We start from the raw sequence: 26,579 nt of genomic DNA, 5'->3' as shown, positions 1-26,579 counted from the left end.
CTGAATCCCTATGTCTCGTGCATTACTCTCTTATACCAGTAAAACTCTCCCACAGAGCCACTGAAAAGAACGAATGAGGTTAGCCCAGGAGGTAAGGAAGTAAGGTCAAAGCTAAGGAAGACAAAAGTTAAAGCAAGAGTCTGGCTTGTTTTCTTTAAGTTGTGAATAATCTAAGTCTATTCATAGGCTATGAAATATCCTTTGGCCTATTATATTAGATATTTCAAATTAAGGAAGAGTTAGACAATGTCTACTTTCCACAAAAAAAGAGGACCCTTCCTCTTAGATAATTTCAATACCCAACTCTCAAGAGGTGGAATTAACTTAAGACTCAAAAGATGCCATCCAATGGGCACACCTGGGATCCTGAAAAACTCAGAATCCTCTGTCAGAATGAACACCTCATTTGAATGACCCCCAAAGTCGGCTACGCTGTTTCGTTTGTTTTCCCCAGCACCATCGAAATGTTATCATCTTTTCAACTTAACATTTACTGAGAGCTCACTACACCCAGGTCTTGAGAACACGACAGTAAAACATTTCACTTCCTCCCCTCCTGAAACAAGGGTGAAAATGAGAAAGATACACACACAGAGAAAAATTATAATATGGCAGCATAAATAAACACTCTTTTAGGAAAGCTCTTATTTATTACCCTTTCACTTATCTTTTTAGAGTTTATAAAACTAGGTTACAGCTTTCTGCATTAGATCTATTGCTTGTAACTTTTAGATGCGTCAACACATAAAGCACAAAACAAGTTCACAAGCGTGTAGTTTGTGCAAATTTATAAAGTGTGATGATAAAATAGGCTTAATATTCATGCCTGGCTTGGAAATTAGTCTCATTATTTTATAGCCAATTTTAACTTCTGATGGAGACTCTGAAACCGTTTCTGGAGTGGGTTATTTTCTTGAGTACTAATTTCTTTTTTTCTCTCCTTCACCTGCACAATCACAAATAAATAAGGACAAATGCACCATTCAAAGAAGAGTGACATTTTAAATTAAAAATTTTTGATGTATATACCATAGTAATCATCTATCATTTAGACACATACCTATGAGGAAAATAATTTTATATAAAAATATAATTACTCACTTTGGCACTTTTGATGTGTTGAGACACCTTTTCAAAGTTCCTATTCAGTTCAGCTAATTTTGGTTCTACGAGCTCCCTGCTCGAGCCTCCACGTGCATTCATCAAAACAACGGCTTGATCACGGACATTTTCAACTTGAAGGTGGGCGTCCTCAAGCTCAGATAGTAAACGCTAATTGAAAGAAAACACAAAATTATCACATGGGAAAAATCAAAACCAAACATGAGTGTGATGCTAACTCAAAATTAAAGGGAGTTTAAATAAATGTCTGAGAGGCCCAGTAAGAGATTTCAGCACAATCAATTTCAGTAAGAGCTATTCATATATTAGGACTCATTCAAGACCTCACTTTCTCCTGCCGGAATAAAAGTTAAGAATCTACTGCATGGGAAGAACGTGGGTACCAGTAACTCGGAGCATTCCACGAGAGAAAAGACCACAGCAAAACCTCCCACTCCCAGAAGTGTTAACTGATCCTCTGCATTCGCTACCTTCACAATTTCTTCTCGTTTACTTGCTGGTTTTTTTTCAATCTCATCCAATAGCGCTTCAGCTTGATAAAGCCAGGTGCTGATGTGAGCAACATTTCCATCAAATATTTCCAACTGGTTCTGATGGTTCTAGAAAGGAATTAATAAAATGCTGATGCAATCATACGAAATATTTAAGACTATCGTCTTAGAAGAGATTAAAAGACCTTTAAAGAGCTAATTGTATGCTGAATTTCAAGCAGGGTTTCCACCTTCCTAAAAAGCTCTTCTCCACTGAATAAATCCCATTCCTAAGAATGCAGAGCTATGGTTAGTCCCTTTTAAATTTATTTGATTTAGACCTCAGTACAATAAAAAGTTGAAGAATAAAAGGTGAAAGTTGCTTTTCAATTTCATTTTCTTTGTCTCCCTTATTCCTCATTCTTGTACCACAAGTAATCTCATTTGTCCCCTTGATGATATTTGTTAAAAATTCATTTAAGGAAGTAATACATAAAAGAATGATTAACATATGGATGGAGTAAGATTCTGCCTGTTCAACAGACTATATCTGCTTAGAGGGCAGGGCCTGTGTCTTTTCACCTCAGTGTCGTCAGTATTTAATATTATTACCCCTGGCACAGACCGTAGTAATATTTCCTAAAGCAGGATATAAAAAGTGATCAAGATAAATTTGAAAACAGAAGCAAACAGTTAAGCCAATTAAAACTTGGCAAAATTGCTGAGGCTAAGGCAAGAATTTAGAACTTGATCAAATAGAGTGGGGAGACTTATGATGAAACAAACAACTTCTAGGAACTACATTTTATAGAGTAAAGGAAACTAGAAAAAAATCTAGAAGGAAAGTGTTTAAAAGACAAGGAAATATTATTAATCTATAGTATGGAAAAATAGCTGAAAAGAGAAAATGAGAATAAATGACACAAGAAAAGTTTTGACAGTAATATGGATTCTAAGTAAGAAGAAATGATGAGCACCAGACTTATTTACCTCCAATAAAGCAGGTAAATCAAACGTTCTCATAGGACTAGAAAAATATTATTTGAAAAGAGAATTTGGAAGGTACAGACTAAAGAATACAGAAGGAAGAGGCCTGAGAATGTGGAATGAAGCTAGTAACAACAAAAATGAATATATAAAATATTTAGTGAACATATTCTCCGAGCCAAGAATTACACATTTGATACTCAACATTTAACAACTCTGTTAGATATGTACTTCTATTCCCATTTTATATATAGGGAAATTGAGGTTTAGTCACATTAAGTAATTTACTCACAGTTATGCAGATAACAAATTGTGGATGGACTCTGGATATGAATGTGACAGATCAAGACATAAGCCCATGAACTTCAAAGCCCTGCACATTCTGACTGATACCAATAAATGCTCAGACACATGTCTCTAGACATTACCCAGTAATTCTATGATTTGATAAAAGCTCTAACTCAGACATGTCAGAACAAAATAATTTTTTTTTTTTTTTTGCTTGAGGAAGATTCACCCTGAGCTAACATCTGTGCTAACTTCCTCCACTTTGTATGTGGGTCACCACCACAGCATGGCTGATGAGTGCAGTGAGTAGGTGTGTGCCTAGGATGCAAACCCACGTATCTGGGCTGCCGAAGCAGAGCATGCCAAATTTAACGACCACACCATGGGGCCAGCCCCTAAAATAATAATTTATAAAAATGCCAACTCCCTCTAAGGCAGGGGAAGGCGAGGTTGCCATATATTCATTGTTAGTATAAGAAGGACAGAAACCCACTATAAAGATTAAATTGTCACTATTTCCATGGAATAATTAACAGTGCAGTGGTAGAACCAAAGACTAACAACATGTAACATCTAACAATTATCATCATCACCATCATAAGATCTAAACTGGTTGTCTTAAATATAGTTATATAAGAGCACTACATGTTTTATGTCACATAATCCTCACAAAAACCGTGTGAAGCAGAAATTGTAATAATGCCCATTTTACATATGAGAAAACTGAGGCTTAGAGAGCATTTAAGTAACTTGACCATGTCACCCAGCTAGTACTCAAAATTTGTACTTAAGCCATCAGATGTCAGAACCTGTGCTCTTAACTACTATACTATTATCAGAATATTATAAATATTATATATAGTTTATGATAATTAAACACAATATTAAATTATTAAAATGAAACAAATAAGGTACATCCACCAAGATATTAAAGCATATTATCTACATATATCACAAATGGTTTTTCACTTAATAGAGACACTTTGAACTCTTTCTAGTTATTATCTTTTCAAAGGAAAAAATAAAATGTAGTCTAATAAAATTAATTCACAAGCAAAACATTACTGACACATAGAAAACAGGATGTGGAATTCTAATCAAAGCTGTATTCGTTTTAAAATAATGAAAGGAGAGAAGAAAATGTCGTCATTAAATTTTCCCCGAAGCCTACCATTAAGGTACTGCACCAATCTTCGGTCCAGGTGCGAACGCGGCTCCACCCGGCACTGAGGACGCAGAGCTTCTCTTCCAAAACAGGCTCACTGCCCTCGATCAAGCTCTGGAGGGCAGCACTGCTCTCTGTGATGGTGTTTAAATCAGCTTTTCTCTTTTCCAGATCCTTCAGAATGTTCTAGAAAATAAAAATACTGAGGCTCACTTGATCTTTCAGAATATTATAAAAGTTTATATAACCTTCATTTTTTAAAAACTTTTCTTCTACATTATAGTAGTCCATGACTCCGTAGATAACTTAAAATATGCAATTAATTATGCAAATAATTAAATGTAAGAAATTTAACAAATTCAGATGTGGAAAAGGTAATTTTCATTTATTTTAAGTGTAAATTCCATTTATCACACACAAACCCCAATGATCCTCATCATAACTCCAGATGTAAGGAATCAATTTCATTTTCAGTAATTACAAACTGGCAAAGCAAAACTATCCAAGAACTCACACTTCTCCAAAAGTCATAATGATTTATCTCCTTGAATACTACAGGAAACTACTGACGTGTACTATATTTACTTGCAAGGATTACATCCTGTAACCAAGTGATTTAACATATAATCTGTCATATAAGCACTAAAAACATATTTCATCTTAAGTAAATCACAGAAGAACTAACACATCTACGCTTGGTCCTACAATTGTCCTCATATGGAAAGATAACATTCAGGATAACGTGATCCACACATTTCACCAGTTTGACCAGGCAACGTGTAGTCAGAGAATTACAGACAGAAGACTGGTTCCAAAATTAAAACTACAAAGTTCTTTCAATCAAAAAGTACAGGGGCACATCTCCCTACGGCTGTTGCACCTTTTAAACCAACATTTAAATAAATCATTTCAAAGAGCTCAAGTTTATATTTAATCTCAAATCATTAAATCACATTTTGGAAGGCATAAGAATTGCAAATTCACAAGTGTGTCAAGGTTTTAAACACTTACTTGGCCACGTCAATTTCTAGTATATTTATAAAGTCACTAAAATATTTCTCTCAAGTGGACTCCTCCAGCAGGGAGAAAAAAAAAAAATAGAATACCCACAGCATGGTTATGTACTGATTGACTAGCAGAGTCTTTAGGAACTATAAGAAATAATGACTTACAAGTAATTACATTTAAACAGTACATACAATCTATGCTAATAGCTTGTATTGTGAAGAAAATTACTACATTGAAAATAACAATATTTAAGCTACGGAATAAGTTCAGAAATGAAAATGCTATTTAAATTTTGCATTGAAAAAACTTTACATAATTTTTAAGAGCAAATACATTAAAATGTGAAATATGCATGTTTCTTAAATCTGAAAACATAACGTTGACAATGGGTGATTATGTTCCATACTGATGTTTCGTGTGATTTACCCCAGGGAAGAGAAGGTGCTGTGGGTTCGTTTAAAATGTACATCTCCCTTGACCCAATATTTTTAGGGCTAAGAATTTATCCTCAGGAAATAATTATGAATGTATGCTATGATTTAGCTACAAGTATATTCATCATAGCATTTTTTACAATAGTGAAAATCGGTAATAATTTAGATGGATGTGAACGGAGGAACAGGACAATAAAAAAATAAAATATGCAATGAAATACTACACTTATCTCCAATATGTGATACGAAAGCACTTAAAAGTAAAGGGAAATGTCAAAGATCGAAGTTTTTTAGAGAAAGTCATGAAACATTAGATACAATATAATTCTTTTTAAATATATGCTTTTGCCTGTGTATGTCCATATGCGCCTATCAAAAACTGAAATAATAACAGGGTATTCTTTGATTATAGATGATTTTTGCACCTGTCTTTTTTTATTACACTATGCAAATGTCATTCAATTAGCTTATATGACTTATGTTGCTATCAAGAAAATAACGGCTTTCAAAGTGTATTGTACAGAGAAGATAATATTTCCTTGAAAAACTTCAATTTAACAAAAATAAAGTTTGGTGCCTTTGCTTGGAATTCATCCACAATACACTCAAGAATTCCAACATCCTTCATTTCCTTCATACATCCCGTTTCACGCCACACAGCCCATGGGCATAATTACACTTTTCATGAGCTATTTTCTAAACTGAGAATATTCTTTCTAGTGCCTAATATCTTGACATTCTTTCAACTGTTATCTCCACAGAGCATTCAATTAAGGAGTTGTATCATGCCACGACCTCATAGCATCTCTTCACTTCCCACAAGCAAACACCTACAGAGGATGTCAAAACTGACGCTTGTAGCTTTATAAAAATCTCTGCCACAGTCTTGATCATTTATTTCCAGCACTTATCTCTAGTACACATGCTTCTTTCTTAGGAAATAAATTTAAGAAAAGAGAATGCCTTGGCGAAAAAAATTACTTGTGTCCCATCCATTCAATTCTTTGTCCATCTCAAAAGAGAGAATTGGCAAATTAACCCTCCACTCTCTGTGATTTCAAAGTAACTATAGGGCTAAAGCAAACTGTTGGATCTTTTGTTGATTTTTTTGGAAAATTCTGTTCCTACACTCTTTACATCAGGTAGTTTGCAATAGAATGATTAGTTACTGCTACAAAGTTATTATAGGAGAATTAATAAATAAATTCAGCACAATAACTTTGTGAAGAATGAATACTCAAAAAATGTCACCGATTTTGGGGGACAGCCCCATGGCATAGTGCTGAAGTTTGGTACGCTCCACTTTGGCAGCCCGGGTTCACGGTTCAGATCCTGGACATGGACCTGTACCGCTGGTCAACCATGCTGAGGTGGCAGCCCACATGCAAAGCGGAGGACGACTGGCACAAATGTTAGCTCAGGGCTAATCTTCCTCAAGCAAAAAGAGAGCAAGACTAGCAAAAGATGCGGCAAATATTACTCAGCAAAAAAAAATTAAAAAGTCACCAATTTTGAAGGTGATAATTACAACGTTTTCAAGTACCACATAAGCATAATGCCTAAAAAGGCCTTACTGATGATCCATACAAATTTAATACTTTTCAAATCAAGATAAAAATATTGTCTTAAAATTGTTGTTTTTAAAATATTCTTATTCTTTCTTAGGACAGAGAAGTGGTAAAAAAATAATGGAAAAAAGAAAAAGCCCTATTTAATATGAAATGGAGAGAAATGGCATCCACCCAGATTGTCCTGAACAGGATGTCACAGGTTACACTGGAATAATATTGGTGATTCACCTGAACTGCAACTTACTTTAGCCCAGGAAATCTCTGTATCCAAGTCGCCAAGCAAACTTTCTGAAGTGGATTTCTGCACTAATTCAGTTTCAGTCACAGAAAGCCATTCAGAGAGAGAAGCAGCCTCTTTCTTCACTTTCCGGGCCAACTGTGAGGCTCTTTCCAGATCCTGTTTTCCCTCTGTCACCTAAAAAGGAGAGAGAGACAGAGAAGGATGAACATGAATGAGCATAAATCAAAATAATAACTAAAGATCCAAACTGATTCATATCTAACGCCCAACACGCACATAACCTTCATCTCTAGCACTAGAATCAGTCCGTCCTCGCATTCCCGCAGGGGATGATACACTGTCGTGGTTAACGCCAGGCAGCCCTGGGTTTTCATCTTAGCTCCACCACTTCTTTCCTAAGTGAGACTAGAGCCCTCAAAAGGCTGCTGTGAATATTAAATGAGAAACAAACATACACGAAGGGCTCGGGCCGGTCCTTGCAACAAAGCTAAGGGATCAATAAACAGCATCTTTTATCATCTTCAAGAGAAGATGCACTGGAATCTAGATGAAGGACTCTGTTCAAAAAACACACACATATGCACTATATTCTAGCACTCTGAGGGGGAAATAGCCCTATTTTCACAATTACATGTTTTAGAATTAAGCACTTACAGGAAATGAATACGCAACATACACTTTTATTATTTAATTCTTGTTGTCGACAGAAAGTAAAATGAACTGAACTAACATTTACTAGGCTGTTAATACAGCTCCCATATTACGTTAAAGGATCTTAGATACCTTAAGCAATAAAACCCACGACAGTCTCTGTGATAGGCACCAACCTGTCTACCTACAGATCACGGCAGAGAAGCTTAAAGCGGTTCAGGCCATGATCAGGGTGGTATGGCCACTGGATAGAGCCTGGGCTGACCCTCTACCTTACATGATGGCGCCTCAAACTAAACGATCGCGCATAATCTAAAGCTGAGATAGCTCTTTAAAGGACAAGACAACACAATAATACATAAATAAAATATGTTCCTCCCTTTATGTGCACATATGTCTCGACAATAACCTTACCTAAGTACTGAGTGATAAGTCACATACGGGATGAAATCTTCTTAGATGATATAAAATGGCATAAAGACTGAATTTTCCTAATAAATAACATGGGATTCCATTTCTTTCTCCTGTCCCCTAGGTTCAGTTTTGCTCTTTCACACCTCAAGGATTGATGATTATTAAAGTCCTTCTTAAAAGTGAATTTTTTTCTCTATAGAGTTTAATTAAAATTCATGACTCTAAATTAATAGCACCTCAATGCAGACTTTAGGAGACAAATATGTGAATTATACTAAAAAATATTACGTATTCAAACGCTACTTATCCGACTTTGACATGCCCAGGCAGCTACACAATCATCATGAAATTTAATGCTACTAAAGATTTGCATATACCAGGAAGAAAATAACTTATAGTTTAACTTGTAACAAATTACACTCTTCTCAGTCTAATCAATACATTTTAAGATGTACTGCATATTGAATTAGGCAGTATCAACTTGTAAATTGTTTATCTAACCATTTATCTCTTCTCCCTCTTGGATAGTCAACCATTCCTTCTCAAGAGGATCATTCTCGTCAGGTATCAAACATACTCTAGTCTCTCCTAGACACACACACAAACCCCTTCTTTGTCCCACATCCCCTAAAGACCTTCCTCTCTCCTACCTTTCCCATAGAGATCCTCCCATCTTTCTTACCTCCCACATGTACACCAAGCCATGCAATTCCAGCTTCTATTCCCATCACTCCACAGAAATTATCTTTGCTAAGCTCAATAACGACTCCAATGACAACAGATCTAACAACCGTCTTTAAGTGGATGTCACATTCAACTTTCAATAATATTCTAACAGTTGCCTACACTCATTCTCAAAATGAAGAGCCCTCTTCCCCTGGCTCTTCAGACCTAGCACACTCCTGGTGGGCTACCACTTCTTGCTACTTACTATAGTGTCATTTATATATATTTAGGTTGTGCAATGTGACTTTTTAAGGTATACAATGTGGTAATTTTATATATGTATACACTGTGAAATGATTAACACAATCAAGTTACTCAACACATTCATCATCTCACGTAATCACCTTTTTTGTGTGTGGTGACAAGACCTGAGATCTACACTCTTAGCAGATGTCAAGTTAACAGTTATGGATGTGAGATGATGGCGCAGAAAGACAGGGAAGAGTGCTGTTCTGCTGTCCACAGGGTCGCCAGGAGTTGGAATCCATTCCATGGCACTAACAACAAAATAGCAGTGGAGCAATGTGACAACATGTCACATTCTGGCACTATATCACAGTGCTCCACCGCTATTCACAGGGTTTTCATGGCCAATTTTTTTCAGAAGTGGGTGCCTAGGTCCTTCTTCCTAGTCTGTCTTAATCTGGAAACTCCACTGAAACTGTCCACCATGGGTGACCCTGCTGGTATTTGAAATACCAGTGATACAGCTTTCAGCATCACAGCAACACGCAGCCACCACAGTATGACAACCGACAGATGGGCGGTGTGGTTCCCTGACCAGGAAGCAAACTCAGGCCACAGCGGTGAGAGCGCCGAATCTTAACCCCTAGACCACCAGGGCTGGCTTGAAATGTCAGTAGCCATTGAAAATATAAAAATGAATCTGGATTACATATTGAAAATAAATTTCTATACAAGTAGTAATCATTGTGATATTAACACTTACGTTTAAAGAAATATAATGAAAATTATAGGAATAATTGAAAACATATTAATGCCATAAAATTGAAACATGCACTCTCTCAGAAATGAAATTCTAAAGCACATAAAAGAGAGCGTGAGGTGGGCATGCGGTCGCGCCCCTCACCTGGGCACCCAGGTCATTGTAGAGCACCTTCAGAGACGTCAGCTGCTCGTCCATCCCCTTGGGGTTGTCTGTCTGCTGCTTCTGAACAATGTGCCTTCCTGTTTTGATGACGGTCTCCACTTCAAGCTTGACTTCACTCAAAGTTTTGTAGAGTTTCTTAAAAACAAAGCAAGACAAATTTTACACATTGTAGTGAAAACCTGCTAACTGGAATCATTCCAGAACACAACTTACAGAGGCTGACAACTACGAACCAACTATGGAGATCGAAGGGCTTTGTTTTTCTCAGATTTGGTTCAAAGGATGAGTAAAATGAAACCAAAGTGTAATAATTTTTTAAGTCAGATAAGAAAGTACACTAATAGAGATTATATTTGTTTAAAAAAAACTCAGACATATTTTAAAGGTTTATGAAAGTACTTAATATGAACAAAATTTTTCTATATAAAACGGGGAAATATTAAGACTAAAAAGTGAATGTCTATCATCTTTTAAATTACATTTTAAAAAATTCTAAATGCTATAGAAAAAAGCCAACACTGGTTAGTTCTGGCTGTTGGAACATGGAAGTATTAACATTCATTTTTTCATACAATTCTCTGAAATAGCAAGTCTACTACAATGAGCACATATTACTCACATAATGAAAAGATATATAAAAACTCAACATATCAAGATGTATGTGAGTATAGGAAGTTGGAGTTATGTAGGTCAAATTCAGAGCTGTCTTTATCCTAGTTAGCTTCAACTTAAAAACCTTTATTCTGAGCAGGTTCTCTCATCTCCATTCATCATGGTCTTGACCTGAAACCTCGCACGTGGCACTGTCACACAGTAACAGACCACGAGACTAAGTGCTTGCTTTGTTGATCTCTATATCTCACGAAATAAATAAACACATATATACATGCATGCGCACACACACACATATAAAAATTTATCTTATAGTCTGTGCTGCATAAAAACATTTAGGTCAATGACAGATTGCATATATAATGGTGGTCCCATAAGACTAGCACCATATTGCCGAGGTATGTAGTAGGCTATACCATCTAGGGTTGTGTAAGTACCCTCTATGATGTTCCCACAAGGATTAAATCACCTAACGACACATTTCTCAGAACGTGTCCCCATCGTTAAGCAACACACGACTGTATTTGTTCATCTTTCCACTCACTCTAGCTTTCAAGTGATCAAACAACTGTCAGTATGTAACAGACATGTGAAGACTGCAGTTTTGAAAAGCACAAAGAACTCTCCTAAACTCTTCTTGTCTTAAATGTCATCCTCTGTTTCTTCATGATTCTTCTCAAGCAGAACACTTATTCTAAGACTGTGTATGCTCAGCCATGTGATTTTTAAATTTCTATGCAACTGATTTTTAAAGTTCAAGACTAAAATAGTAATAAGGCCTTATAAATAATTTCTTCTTTCACATCTTAAGTTTAAACTTTGATTTAAAATTTTATTTTCCCAGAGAATAATTTTTTTATGCTATAATAGTCCTAACATCCATTCTAAGCATAATTTCTTCTTTCATATTTTAGGCTTAAACTTTACAAATTAAAATTTAAAATTTTATTTTCCTTGAGAATGAATTTGTTTACACTGTAATATTCCTGACATCCATTCTAAGTGTGGTTCATCTAGCTAACTCAAATTTATCCTTCAAAACTTAGCTCATTAGTCACATTCTCGCAAAGCCTTTCCTAACTTTATACTATGATTAAGACGTGTTTTCTTTGTTTTTTAATCACCGTATATACATGACTACTCTAGTTTCCTTATCTCATGACACTGTAATTGATTTTACTCTCTCCTAGCTCTCTCTCTATCTCTTCTAATTTCCTTAAAAGGAAGAACCACACTTCTCATTTTTTACCATTTTTCGTCATCAATCCTTATTCTTAGCACACTGTAAACTAATAATTATTGAATAAATCATGTTTGTGAACGCTAGATGAAGCCGTATTAGCTGCTGGAAAGCCCACTGGACACATTAACCACCCACTGGCCTCACCATACACTTGTCCAAGTGGGTCTGTATGACATCAGGGTCCACATCCTTCACATCCAGAACGTGAAGCTCTGCTTTCACACCATCCAGCACACGCTTGCAGTCAAGCATGCGCTGTTCAAAGTTAGCAGGCTTCTGGAAAAGCTGGAACTTTGTGGACACCTCTCGAAGTTTCCTCTGTTTTCAGACATGAAAATAGTAAGCAGTTCACATCAGAATGATAATCTGTCTCACAGACATTATTAATGTAACACATACTGCTAAAAAGCTGTAAAATAAAGCACCAAAAACATTCCTTACAGGAACTCAGTGAGGTGGCCCGATCACCCTAGGAACAGCAGAGCCCAACGCCACGAATTACCTGACACTCAGGGTCTCAGTCTTAGATATAATAAAAGGCTAAGCTGGCCTCGCTGGAATTAAAACTGCGTTAGTTTTCTCATCTGTTTGAAAAATATAGTTAGGAACCCGTAGAACTCAAAACGTCCTTCATCACGAGCTCTGAGTGAAAGTCAATCTCGAGTCCACCGGGAAGGGACGAAGTGATGCTGCATCTCACGTCCGGCCCGGGTATCAGCCACATCAGTACTGACAGCGGCTCTGCCTGAACGGAAAAATCTATATAGAGCGAACTTATAAATCTAGCTCACTCTCTCTTCTCAGCGATAAAAATCAGATTCAATATTTTCCACCCACGCAATAATTTGTGTCTGCTGCCCTGCCTGGAACACAATACGCCTTCAATACAGCACTCCCATCCCGCCGCTGACGTCACAGAGAAGTACTCAGCTGCTCTCCCCATCACCTGTAACACATCCATCTGACTCCCTCCTCTGGCACTCCTGCCATCCGGGGAGGCCAGAGGCTGAGAACGGGTATTTCTTCTCAACTCCTCTAGAGTTAGCTCGTGGGCTGAGATCTCTGCTTGGATTTTCTACAAAGAGATGAGAAAATATCTTTTTCAAAAAGGTCCAAGTAGTCATACAATACATAAGAATATGTTGACCCCTATACAATAAGAGTTCAACAAATTTGACCCCTATACAAGCTTTAAGAAGTCTGCAGTATAATAACAAGATGGTCTGCCATATTGTGGGGCTACTGTGTGCTGTGCACAAACTAAGGTCTTTGCATTTGTCATTTCTGATGTTCACCACTTATTTATAAAGAAGGAATTTTTCTAATTCCATAGCTAAGAAAACTATAATTTAAAAATGGTGGCCATTTACCAGGGTCTTACATAGAGACCACGAGAACTCCAAAACCCACAGGTTGCCTCATAAGAAAGGTCAACCTTTCTCACTGACTCAGTTTGGGAGGGCAGGAGGGGCTGGTTCTCTCGCTGGTGAGAAGGCAATCACACATTCTCTCTCTGTGACTCACATACCCTCATGTCCGAGGCCGTACCTGAGCTTCCTGCGGAACCTGGAAGGCGTCTATCCTGTCCGTCAGGTATGTTGTGAGCTGCTTGTCCAGCTCTCCTAAGCTCTCCTGCAAGACTTGAAGCATGTGGTCAGTTTCCTGCAGGACCTGGAGTTGCTTTTCCAAAGTAATCTGTTTGCTCTCTGCCTACACAGGGGAAAATTTAATCATTAGTCACTCAGCACTAATATAAATAGCTGAATATGGGAAAACCCTTTCATTCTGGCCATGAAGAAAAGAAATAGACTATTAAAGTACTTACTTCAAGACTTTGGCCTGCATTATAAATAAATAATAGCTAGCAATGGTAACAGTGAAAAGATCCTTCTAGTATCTTATGTATTTTGCAGTGAATTAGTAATTTTTACTTGACAATGTAAAAATATAATGACAAGATATAAAAATGCCCATGAGGGCATTATGCTAAATGAAATGTCAGGTAGAGAAAGGTAAATTCCATATGATCTCACTTACACGTGGACTTTTAAAAAACAAAACAAAACAAGCTCATAGATACAAAGAACAGACTGGTGGTTGCCAGAGGCAGGGACAAAACGAACAAAGGGGGTCAAAAGGTACAAACGTGCAGTTATAAAATAAATAGGTCTCAGGGAAGTAATGCACAGCATGGTGGCTATAGTTAATAACACATTGCATATTTGAAAGTTGCTAAAAGAGAAGATCTTAAGAGTCCTCATCACAAGAAAAAACATTTTTTGTAACTATGCATGGTGACAGATGTTAACAATACATTTGTGGTGATCATTCTGCAATGTATACAAATACCGATTCTTATCTTGTACACCTGAAACTAATATAGTGTTATATGTCAATTATACCTCAATAAAAAAGTAAATATTTCTTGCATATTATTAAACAGAGGATAAAAATATATCATTTATTATAAATTTAGGCGATTATAGGAATCAGCAATAAGCTTATCAATAAGAATATAAAATAAAACAAGAATTGTCTCCCAGTAGAGTGAAGGTATCAATCTCTTTTTTCCAAAGTCTAAAACAAGCTCTACAGATGTGCACGTGTTGAACCACTATTTGCTGCACTTTGGGATAAACCCAACACTACTCAAGACGTAAACATCAACAGTTATTATTTAATAGGCGTTGGAAAGCATCTAATATCCATGCAATCCCCCTATAAAAGAACAGTCTCCTTTCTCCACTTACAGATAAGAACATGCATGTTGTGAAACATTCTGGATATGCATCTAAGAGATGATGGCATTTTATAACAGCAGCTGATGTCAAATTCTCATGGCCCTAATATTTACTAGGATAATATGAGTTATTATTTGTGGAAATAAATAAAAGACACCTTAACTAAACTGGAGGCAGGAAGGCCTGTAGGGGGAGCTCTCACAGCCTATCGCATGTCTTCAATTACACTGAACAGGAAGAGAGGCACACTGGCATCTCCAGAGGAAGGGCAACTACTTTACTCCTGAAGGAAGATTTCTCTCCCCACTGGCAACAGCCCAGCCCATGAGAAACACCACAGCTCAGGCAGCGAGAAGCCAATGCCTCCCTGAACTGTCACTTTCCCCCAATGGACTTTCATTTAGAACAGCCCCTACCTACTCCCCCTTTTTCTCTGTAAAAGCAGCTCCCCGTTTTTGTTCATTGGATTTGCCTATGGCTCACCATAGCATGCACATCCCAAATGGCAATTCTTCTGGCTATTCCCAAATAAACTCATTTTGAGGAGAAAATAACAGTCAAATTTACTATTAAGTTGACATATTCTTATATACAGCTATAATACGATCCTTAAATGAAATTAAATAGTTCACAAGTAAACAATCTCACAGAGAGATTTTTAATCATCAGCTTCCTCCTGCCTTACAAGCGTCAGGTCTACTCCTCCCCACGTGGTACTTCAAAGCCCTCAACACGCCCATTAACGCTGGCTACCAAGTGCTCATCTTGGTGAATGTTCTTAAAGTCGCTCCATGTCATAAACCCTAATCAACACCAGCACGCGTCCCGGTTCTTACCAGGTGACTCAGTTCTACGTATCGGCTGTTGAAAGCCTCCAGTTTCTCACTAATTATGTCATCGAGGATCCCTCCATCAATCAGAGTCTGGCCAAGCTCCCGAATCTGGGTGCGATTATCCGCTGGATGTCGCAAAACAGATTCTAGAGACTGGACAGGGACGGGGAAAAAAATAATGCATTTACTGAGGCAAAACGTATCAAGAATCCTAAAAATATCCATTTTTTTAACAAGTAATTCAATTTTCTAGACAAATCTACCTAAAGAACAAGAGCAGGAGTTAAGTAAAGGATTAAGTCACAAAAACATCCATCATGGCATTAATAAATACACAAAATTGAGAACTCAGCAGGAATGATGACATATGATAATATAATTCCATAAAAATAATTTCAATAATTATTAATTACATGGAGAAATACTCATGATATGATACAAGGTTTAAAAGCAGAAAACAATACTACACAAGAAAAATTACCTCAAACTGTTATTGATTAAATTACTAAAAACAGCTACTCATTTTTCTACGACATATACAGAATGCTAGGTACAATTTTATATACACACTTTATATATACATAAATCTAACTAACCCTACAGGCTAAATATTATTCTCATATTACAGATGGGAAAACTGAAGCTCAGAGAAGTCACGTAGTTTGCCTGCATATACACAGTCAGTAAAAAGAAGAACTCAGATTCCACCTTGGCTCCAAAGCCTTTGATCCAGTTACTATAACATACTACCTTCCAGTGTGTACATGTAAAAAAATAAATAAACAGGAAGAAACACACCAAAATGTTTAAAAGTGTTTATCTTAGAGTTTGCTTTATACTTTTCTCCATTTTCCATGTTTGTAGAACGCACATTTTAGCTCTCACACTAGGAAAACATGTGTTCTTAAAGTAAGCTCTTCATATTTTTTTTTACTCTCTCCATCTCCCACTCTATTTTGTTTGAGAAGTGACATCTCTTCTCCAGCAGGGCATCTGTCTCCTGGAACTTAGGTACCACATCTGACTTTATTCTGAGCTTCAGTCCAGTCATCCACTTGGTACCACATCATATCCTTCTAGTTTTAAAAGCATGTGCACCCCCATCGTGTTTGGTTTTTTTTAAGCAAATCTACTCTCTTAACATTTTAATCCATTTAAGGAACAGTGATTAAATCAGTTATCAGGTGCCACAAGCTGTTGCTGATAACTGGAGAACAATGAAAAATCCAGTACATTTCTTGGCCTCAAGGAGTTTGAGTCCAGGCGTGGGGATAAGCCCCTGGGACAGGACTCCATGCCCCTAATCCTGCCCACTCAAACCTGGCCTCCAACTTTTCACATCTGAAGAAGTGGGGGCCATTGTAAACACAGTTGTTGCCGTGTCTAATGAGCAAACATAACTTGATGAAGACACAAGAGAGCAATTGTCCTAATAACATAAGGCAGAGTTTTATCTGGGGACTGGTTAAAACAAGCTGGGAAACCATTAGAGTGCTTTACGATGTCTAAAATGCACTAATTATCAAACGGCTAACCACCTCGTGAGCTGAACTGGTGGGTCACCGATAATCGAAGTATACGCGATTGTGTAATACTTCAGGCACCGGAAGAAAACACAAGTTACACTGAAAACTACTAGGAAGCAAACGTGTCTGTGGGCATAAGGCCCTCATCTTAATACTCATTTGGCCTCACTGCAACAGAAAGCAATGCCGCTGATAACACTGGCCCCCACCTCCAGGGCTTCACTGACAGCATCTGTCTTCTCCGGCAGGGCCTCTGTGCTCTTCATCCGCTCTTCCAGGGTGTTTAGCCAGCTGCTCTCAAGATCCAAAAAGTGAAGCAGTTCAATCCAACAAGACCACACCTCCTACAGGAGGCCAAGAAAGAAGTCACACTCGGTAAGAAGCCGTTTAGAGATGCGATGTATCTCTACAATCCTCTCTGATCAATAATAATTCATTTAGATATGAGTATCTATGGGAATTTAGAAACGGACGAAGTTGGAATTTCAAATAAGCGAGAGAAAATTGAATTCTTCAATAAATCATATTAGACAAATCGTCTTCAATAAATTCTGCATAAATCCATTAGACAATAAACTGCTGGGGGAGGAGCAAAAAGGAATGAGCTGCCTCACTCTTTCCACTAAAATAAATTCTAAGGGTCTGTTTTCATGTTTAAAAAAACCCCTATGTAATCAGTAGAAGAAATCAGGACGTAAACACTATTAGTTTGTTTTTTAAATAGAAGATAAAAAGTATTCATCACTGCAACACTTTTTAACAATTATGTAGGAAACTGGAATTCCCTGGGGTCTACCCTATTCCAACTCAGAGTTAACTGATGTAACAATTTGCTGTATATTCTCTTTACAACTTTTTTCTGAATTCATATCAATGTGTCTATATATGAAAAGGGCCCCATTTCACCTAAAATGGAGTTACGTTATACTTACAGGATTAGTTGTGATCACTTACTCCTCATTCCTATGGGGAGTTTCTGAGGAGGTGTAGGGGGGATAAATTTATACTCTATTTTCTAGGAGCAAAATGATGGGAGGGACAGCCCCTTCTCCGTATAGAAGGAGCCTATTTGATTTGATAAATTTAGGAGGAAGAGCTCAGCTCAGACTCTCCTGGGTTGGTTCTCTTTCAGATCCGTGGACCGAAGGAGGCACATTCTAGCCTGCACTCCATCTCAGTTGCACTTACCTGATCGGAGGTCAGCAAGTTTTTCTATAAAAGGCCAGATAGTAAAGATTTCAGGGTTTACAAGCCACATCTGGTCTCTGTCACAGATTCTTCTTTATTTATTTTATGCGTATGTGTTTTGTTTTGGTTTTTTAACAACCCTTTAAAAATACACAAACCATTTTTAGTTCACGGGCCATACAGAAACAGGCCACAAACCAGATTTGACCCTCAGGCTGTAATCTGCCAACCCCTGGCTAAGACTAAAAGGGAAAAGAGGTGTCTGGTCCCTTAACTTTATTTCCACAGGCAGAAGGCAGACCGAGGAATCTACTCAGGGGCAAGCAGAGCCCTATTTCCTAGGGGAACGAAAGGATGGCTCACAGAGAAGCACTCCCAAAGAGCAGAACTGGTCCCTAATGGAGCAACAGTCCCTGCCCTGGAGTAGGGGGAGCTGACTGCACAAATTTGGCCGGATTTCAGAATTACTAACATTAGATTTGAGACTCGCTCTCACCAGTGACTGCTATGTACCTTCCACTGCTCCAGTGTTTTTGAATGAGTGTCCACTCAGGTTTTCCTGTCCCTGTCTCACCACTGTCTGTTGGGGATATGGGGCGCAGATGACATCTTTTTAGTGCCCAGGTCCGACAGATCCAGAGATGCCACACCCAAACACCGGCACCTGGAGATCCAGCTCCAAGGAGCCGCATTTGCATTTGGACCTGATACAGATCACAAGAGGCTGGATTGCAAGCTCGATGCTGTACTGGATAAGACTGTAGGAGTCCCTGGGAGAGCACAAGTGCATCTTGCATGTGGGAGGAATGTAACTAATTTATGACCAGAGAGTGAACTATGGTGGATTAACGATGGCCACAAATTTTTGGCTGCTACTCCAATTAAGCGGTGAAATTGTTTTTCTCCTCCCTTAGAATGTGGGCCGGCCTGTGACTTGCTTAGACCAAAAGAATGTGACAGAGGTGATGCTGTGCCAAATTGCAGACCTAGCCTTTAAAAGGACTGGCAGCTTCTGCTTTCTCTCTCTTAGCCAGCTGCCACACTGTAGAGAAGCTGTAAAACTGAGAGGCCACATGCAGGAGGACAGGCCATCTTGAATGTTCCAGCTGAGCTCCCCACTGAATGCAGCTACCTGAGTGAGTTACTCATACACCACACACAGCAGAAGAGCCGTCCAGCTGAGCTAAATCAACCCAAAGAATCACGAGAAATTATAAACGGATGCTTTTGGAAGCCGCTACATTTTGGCAAGGTTTGTTACATAGCAATCAAAAATGGAAAAATAAGTTTTTAATGCCAACTTGTTTTATTTTAAAAACAAGATCTGGAAAAATGTGGCAAAATGTTAACATCAGCTACATCTGAGGGATGCGTACATAGGAGTTAGCAGTATTATCAGTACTCTGCTATGTCTGAAATATTGCATGATTTAGAACATTTTAAAGGAATCTAGAAACAATCAAAGTAATAAAATTGGACTTTCCAAAGAAAGGGATTCTTACTCTAATTTAGACATTTGGGCTATTTCTGCCCAAGACCCCTTGGTGATTCCTGACATAATTTTAAGAGTGCTTCCATTTGTAAACTGCTTTTTTCTTCTTTTCATTTCCTCTTTCGAGGATACCAAGACCTCATCTTTTCTCTTTGATCTCTATATTTTTTTCTTAGATTTTCCTCTTCTTCTCTCAAACTAATTCCAGAGTAATTCTCAAATTAATTTTCAAAGCAATTCTAAACACTTATTTATTTCCTTCCTCATTCTCAAATTGTCACCTCTGGGTCATAAAAACAGCTTGAAGAAATGACAGAATACATGGCGGTCTTTCGTTAGCTTGGGCTAACTTGGGAACTCCATTCATTATATAAACATATTATAACTTGTTATTTTGGTTATCAGTAAATAGGAAAACAACAAAGTGTAAAATGTAGGGTGGTTATGAAGAGAAAAAAACATGGATAAAACTGTGGTAAAATTCAATTCCAATATCATTTACTAGACTTAAGATCAGGCATCCATAATGTTATAATTATGTTCACAGAATTTTAAATTTGCAAATGAGCCACCTCGGGTGTTTTCTATTAGACAACATATTAACATTAAAGAATCAGGTTTTCTTTGACTCGCAGCTTTCTTATTTACCAGTCTCAATTATACATATTTATCTTAGCACAAAATAGATTCAGAATAAGCAAGTAATGAGTGGATTTAGTTTAAATACTGTAGTCATGATTGTTTATCATTTTAGGATTTACAACAATACAATCATTTGTTTTAGGTAGAACTGAATTTAAATTAAATTCTTATACATGAAAACGCTTCTTAATTCTTTTCAATAAGATGTAACACATCACACTAATGTTAAAAAAAAAAACAAGCAAAAACTTAATTTTATTAAAAAAGGAAATAATTCATAGAATCATCTACATCTTAAACCCAACGGCCAGGGTTGGGGACGTGGTCAGCAAACCTCCGGCACATTCAAGCTCCCCTCTCCTTCAAGTCACTCCTTAACTTCAGACACCACTCCACATAAAGAACCTCAGTTCATCTCTGTGTACTAACCAGGCAAAACAAAGCAGAGGAGGTGCTCACAGCGTGCTGTTTTAGAACTTTAGGACTGGAACAGACCCTACAGATCATCTGTAACGTGAAAACCTTCATTCCACATTAAAAAAATGTAACGTGTGAAGATATGAAATGACTTTCCCAAGAACTTTCCACTAATTGAAGGCAGATCTTGGTCTCCTATTTTTTTTTTTTTTATTCCTGTTCCACTGTTAGCAACCTATTATGCAAGAACTACTTTTCCTTTATGATTCAGTATTTGAAAAGAAAAACACAGTTTTGTCCAAGGTACGGAGACGGTCAGTACATTTTGGAGTTTGAATCTCAGAAATGCATCGCTAAAAACAACGTACCTCTAGAGTGTGGCACTTTCCTCGAATTCTGTTACAAAGAAGCTGGTAATTCTCCAGCACCACGTTCAGCTCAGACGTCAATTCCTGGCCACCAGAGGGCACTTTGGCAGCTAATAACGTGATGTTGTCCTTCAGAATCTTCACTCTGACTTCCTTCTGTAACACATCCTCTTTCGCCCTCTGTTCCAACAAAGGATGAACTTGAAATTTGTCTCCCTTTCTCCGTAACCAATTGCTCTCCTTTTTTTTAAAAATAACTAAACCAAAATTAAAACATCTAGATGATTCTAATGACCTAATTGGAACATTATTTAGGTAATCACTACAGAGAGTGAAATTCTTTTGAAATAAGGACACTAACTACATAGTTCTACTCATTATATGCCCAATGGACACAGTCTCACGCAAATATTTTCATTTAATAACAGCAGTGTTAACACCTAAGTTATCCTAAATTATGTTTACTGACAGGAAGTATTTTCAAATTCTGGGTCCATAATAAGAATCTAAGTGAATTAATTTTAATTGACCACTGAAGATCTGAGCCTATTAGACTGAAAGAAATAAATTTTCACAAAAAATGAGATGTCCCATAGTAAAGGTATCCTTTAAAAATAATATAAACATATTTTTTTCTCCTGGAACATAAGTATACCCAAGCTTCTGATAATTAACAGTATTTCAAAGATGATAAAGCTATACTGGGACGATCTGATCTAGAAATAGCTTCCTTCCTGACTGTCCCTCTGTGCTTAAGAGGAAGTCCCACATTCAGGGAAATCAACCCAAAGCAGCCATTCACTTTCCCTTTTAGCTTTCTTTACTGCTAATGGTTTTACATTTCCCTACGTTGGGGTAAAATAACAAAGCTTATTGGTTTTTTAAATCCTAATGGTTGTTTCGCAGAATAAAAATAGAATGTTGCCCAATCAACGGTTCTAATCTTGTTTTTCTAAACCCTCATCCCCAGCGACTTCAAGAAACCACAGAAACACGATGCCAACAGTGCAAAAGAGGAGAATAAATGAAATGAGACGGCCCTTAACATGGTAGGCTACCTTGAAAATACCTTAGGTACTGAATATTTTAAAGTTTCCAAAAAAGCTACACTAAAGAAGATGTTTCAGTGAAAATAACACAAACACAATAAAAGTCCCTTGTATTTACTTGGACGTACATACAATGATGCACTGATGAAATATAATCCTTTTTCTAAATATCCGCACAGACGTCTTTGCTTTCATTATACTTTTAGGCGAGTTAACTTTGGGGTAAAACATTCAATGTGTTGCTAAACCTTACTTAAAATAAGAGCGTTTAAGACACTATCTCCTTTGGCTGGAAACTGAGGGACACTGAAGCAGTGGTAGAAATTTGGGGATGATGCCCAGTTCTTTTATTATATAACAAAAGGAGAGCGCTCAAGCCTATTAATACAGGAATATAAGTTTATAGGAAATAGATCCTGTGGACCCAACTGATATTAAATCTCTTGATGACATTCCTACTGCTATTCTTATCTGCTCTAACAGAATTTTGGTATTCACGTGTGCCCGTGTATTCACTGGAAGAACACATCTGATAAAACAAGGATAAACTCCAACTAAATTGGCAAGTCTCTCTTGTTCCTTACGACAAATAATTCTTTCTGAAAAATTTTGAAAATAGTGGTGATGGTTGCACAATATTGTGAATGTAATTAATGCCACTGAATTTTGGAGTCATTCTCTGTGGCTCCCCAAGGTCATAACCTATGAGACTGTCTCAGGAACCCTCACGGACTCAATTCATGAGCCATGTTTAACAGAGTGGAGTCTCGGCTTCCTTTCCCTATTAGAAGCATAATAGCTACCCTTCCGTTTGTTTTTAAAATTTGAAATCCTATGATGAAAGATCATATGCACATACCATGCTTTACAGCTAGAGAGATGACTGATTGAGCAGTTATTTTAAAGGGAGGAGAGGAGACAGAGGAGTGGCCAGTGACTGTCTCAGCCTCACCTTCATCTCTTCCACGGCACTCTCAAGTTCTTCTGGTGACTTGTATTCGAAGTCCTTCTCGAGGTAGTCTTCTTCCGCCTGGGTCATCCATTCCTGCATCTCTGCCAAGTCTTTCCTCAGGTTCACCGCTTTTTCCTGACTTTCAGACAACCTACTTTTTTGAATAGCAATCTAGAAAGGAAAAGCCATTCACTCAAATAAACAAACCTTAATACATTAAATGTCAAGTTCTGGTTTCTGATTTCTAAAGACACCGCAAGAACTTTCCACAAAGAATCTTAAGTTTTAAAATTCAGATAAAATCCTTGATACATTTTGTGCTGATGCTGTGGAACCTAAGCAATAATGACAACAGCAATCTGAACTGAGATTTGATATCACATTTTGGATATTAATATAAGCTGGAAATATCTACTATAATTTTGAAAATACATAACTTTTGAGAGAGTAATATTCTAACTGAAGGATTCCAACATCAATAAAAGCATACATTTCAAGGAAATCTACTGTAGCGTTATTAAGAAAAAAAACCTGAAGCAAACAAAATGTCCATTTTCTGCTTTATAGCAGGATTCTCCATTAAGATTTCACTTTTAAAAAGCAGAGAAGAGGGGGTGGCCCGACGGCCGAGTGGTTAAGTTCATGCTCTCCACTTCGGAGGCCCAGGGTTTCACGGGTTCGGATCCTGGGCACGGACCTGGCACAGTTCATCAAGCCATGCTGAGGCAGCATCCCGCATTGAAGAACCAGAAGGACCTACAACTAGAATATACAACTATGACTGGGGGACTTTGGGGAGAAGAAGGGACAAAGAGAAAGAAGACTGGCAACAGATGTGAGCTCAGGGGCAATCTTTAAAAAAAAAAAGCAGAGAAGAGGAGGTTGCTATTAAAGATGTTCACAAAACACTACTCTACAAAATTTTGGTTTTGCCAATCTATTATACTTGCATATTCCACACAGATACAAAAAAGTGACATTAGAAATCAGGTATCTGTCTGAATCTAGTCAATTATTAGTTAAATATTTCAGAGAAGCCTAAAAACGCCTTCAGAGAGATCCTCCCTCTAGCTAGAGACTGACCCCTCCTGCTCCTTCAGGAGCAGGTGCCACCCAGAGGCCGCGAGCTCTCCTCCCCGTTCACCCTCCCACTCAAACCAAGCCTCACGTGTGCTCGCCCTGCCAGGGCCTGCTTGGCAGAGAAGCAACAGTGACAAAAGGCCAGCAGAGGAACAGAATGGGCCTCACGAGAGGAAAGGAGAACACTTAGTGGTCTTCCAGCTCTGCTCTCCAAACAGGATCACAGTCATAAAAATAGACAGGGGCTCAAAAGTAGCTTGGGTTTTACTGCCCCACATGCTACCCCAGGAGCCTGTTGCCACCAGTATGCACAGCCCGGGGTCCCAAGCCTGCAGACCAGCAGTTTGACATGGTGATCTTTGTAAAATACATATAAGTACAGCTTTCCTGGGTGCTACTTTCAGAAAATTATCTTTACTAGTAGTTTCTAGACATTAGTCAATTATATAATTTGCATGGATCCATAGAGAAATGAGAAAAATAGAGACACTGTAGTATACTTTTTTTAAAAAATCTCAAAATTATAACTATCTTGAAATTATATATTTCCTATTTTTTGGCACTGAAATGTTCTTTTCATATCTTGGATATAATAGAGGAGATAGACAAAATTTGTTTGTTGATGGGTTTTATACGTCCAATCTTTCTTAGCAAAATAAAAATTTGGCAACATTATGTTTCTCCAAAACTTCTTCAACATTTTTACTATTCAATGAAATACAATAATCTGGAACTGCTCTAGATAATCACTCACACAACACGTGGTTGCCTCCTTGCCGAAGACACTTAAAAATTTCCCATACATTTATTCCCCATACTTTGAATCAATAATAATTCACAATTAATTCTGCGTCATCATATGTGTATGTACATATAATATAGATAGACAGACAGATACATAGGTGTAAACATCTACACCTATCTATCTGTCTATCTGTGGCCTTCCTTGCTGCTCATTGCCACTTCCAAACCATTTTTCCTACTTACTTCCTCAAAAACTCCAGCTCCTTCAAGCACATATCATCAGATTATGGCACATTTAGAGCAATCTGAATTCAGCTAGAATACTAGATGATATTATAAAACTACTCTTTTATTTGTGATAATGGCCTTGTGGTTTTGTAAAAGATTGTTCTCATTCATGGGAGAAGCATGCTGAAGTAAACAGGGGTGAAGTGTCATGGTATTTTCAACTTCCTGTCGAAAGTACATTGTTAGCAAAAAAGTATGGGTGTGTGTAAGTATGTAAAGAGAGCAAGGGAGAGAAAGAGAAAGTAAATGTGGTAAAACATTAACAATTGCAGATTTCGGAATGGGTATATGGCTGTTCCCTGTACCATTATTTCAACTTTTCTTGAAGTTTCAACACATTCAAAATAAGAATTTCAGAGGAAAACAATGAAAACAAAACAAAATACTCAGGGATGCAAATACAAATTTTTCCTATATAAACATTAAACAAAAAAACCTGTATTAAGAGATACATAGTATCTGCTGAACTGTCTGTGGAATATTCCTGTATTTTACATTTTCTCCTCTCATTTTTTACCCTTTCTCACTCACGTCAGCTATATACAACCTCACTATTATTTCACTAACAAAATAGAAGCCATCAGAAGCAGCCCTGATGGCCTAGTGGTTAAAGTCTGGTGCAGTCTGCTTTGGCAGCCTGGGTTTGGTTCTAAGATGTGGAACCACCCCACTCATCTGTCAGTAGCCATGCTGTGGTGGCGGCTCACATAGAAGAACTAGAAGGACCTACAACTAGAATACAACTATGTACTGGGGCTTTAGGGGGGAAAAAAGAGAGAGAGAGGAAGATTAGTAACAGATGTTACCTCAGGGCGAATCTTTTCCAGCAAAAAAAAAAAAAAATAGAAGCCATCAGAAGAGAATCACATCCTATTCCAACTGGATCCACAGTTGCCTTCCATTCAATTACCATGAGGAACCATCAACAGCAATTCTTTCACTTAGAGAATTGATCTCATCCTCTCTCACATAATCACAGACTTTGCTTCAGAATTATCTTCTCTCAATCCCTTATACATCGTTATTTTTCTCCTTCTAAGTTAGGTCCTTCTTTTTGACATCCTATTATATCCCTTATTTTTAAATATTACAAAAACACCTCTTGGGATCGCCATGTCCCTTCCAGCATCCACCCCATTTCTCTGCTCCCTTGAATAGAGAAATTTCTCAAAGTTGATTTGATTTGTTGTCCCAGTTTCTCACTTCCCATTCTCTC

General features: G+C 37.6%; 1 protein-coding gene across 25 annotated transcripts in view; it reads right to left on the bottom strand.

The window, feature by feature from the left end:
• UTRN (utrophin) overlaps positions 1-26,579 on the bottom strand; it is a 478,862-nt gene that overhangs the window by 281,277 nt on the left and 171,006 nt on the right. For all 25 annotated transcript variants that reach the window (XR_011502522.1, XR_011502525.1, XR_011502539.1 and 22 more), the window contains 12 exons: positions 23,252-23,422; positions 21,251-21,430; positions 17,353-17,487; positions 15,621-15,770; positions 13,592-13,753; positions 12,990-13,118; positions 12,188-12,361; positions 10,168-10,323; positions 7,290-7,460; positions 4,039-4,218; positions 1,593-1,721; positions 1,102-1,272 (listed from right to left, as the gene is read on the bottom strand). Coding sequence is in view for 22 of the 25 variants with exons in the window: in XM_070506675.1 (XP_070362776.1) it covers positions 1,102-1,272; positions 1,593-1,721; positions 4,039-4,218; positions 7,290-7,460; positions 10,168-10,323; positions 12,188-12,361; positions 12,990-13,118; positions 13,592-13,753; positions 15,621-15,770; positions 17,353-17,487; positions 21,251-21,430; positions 23,252-23,422 (1,908 nt within the window). In the remaining 3 variants the exon portion in view is untranslated. The remainder of the gene's footprint in view (positions 1-1,101; positions 1,273-1,592; positions 1,722-4,038; positions 4,219-7,289; positions 7,461-10,167; positions 10,324-12,187; positions 12,362-12,989; positions 13,119-13,591; positions 13,754-15,620; positions 15,771-17,352; positions 17,488-21,250; positions 21,431-23,251; positions 23,423-26,579) is intronic.

The sequence above is a fragment of the Equus asinus genome, chromosome 1 (assembly GCF_041296235.1).
Source record: "Equus asinus isolate D_3611 breed Donkey chromosome 1, EquAss-T2T_v2, whole genome shotgun sequence".
Lineage (NCBI taxonomy): Eukaryota > Metazoa > Chordata > Mammalia > Perissodactyla > Equidae > Equus > Equus asinus.
This window is presented reverse-complemented; position numbering and strand designations above follow the sequence as displayed.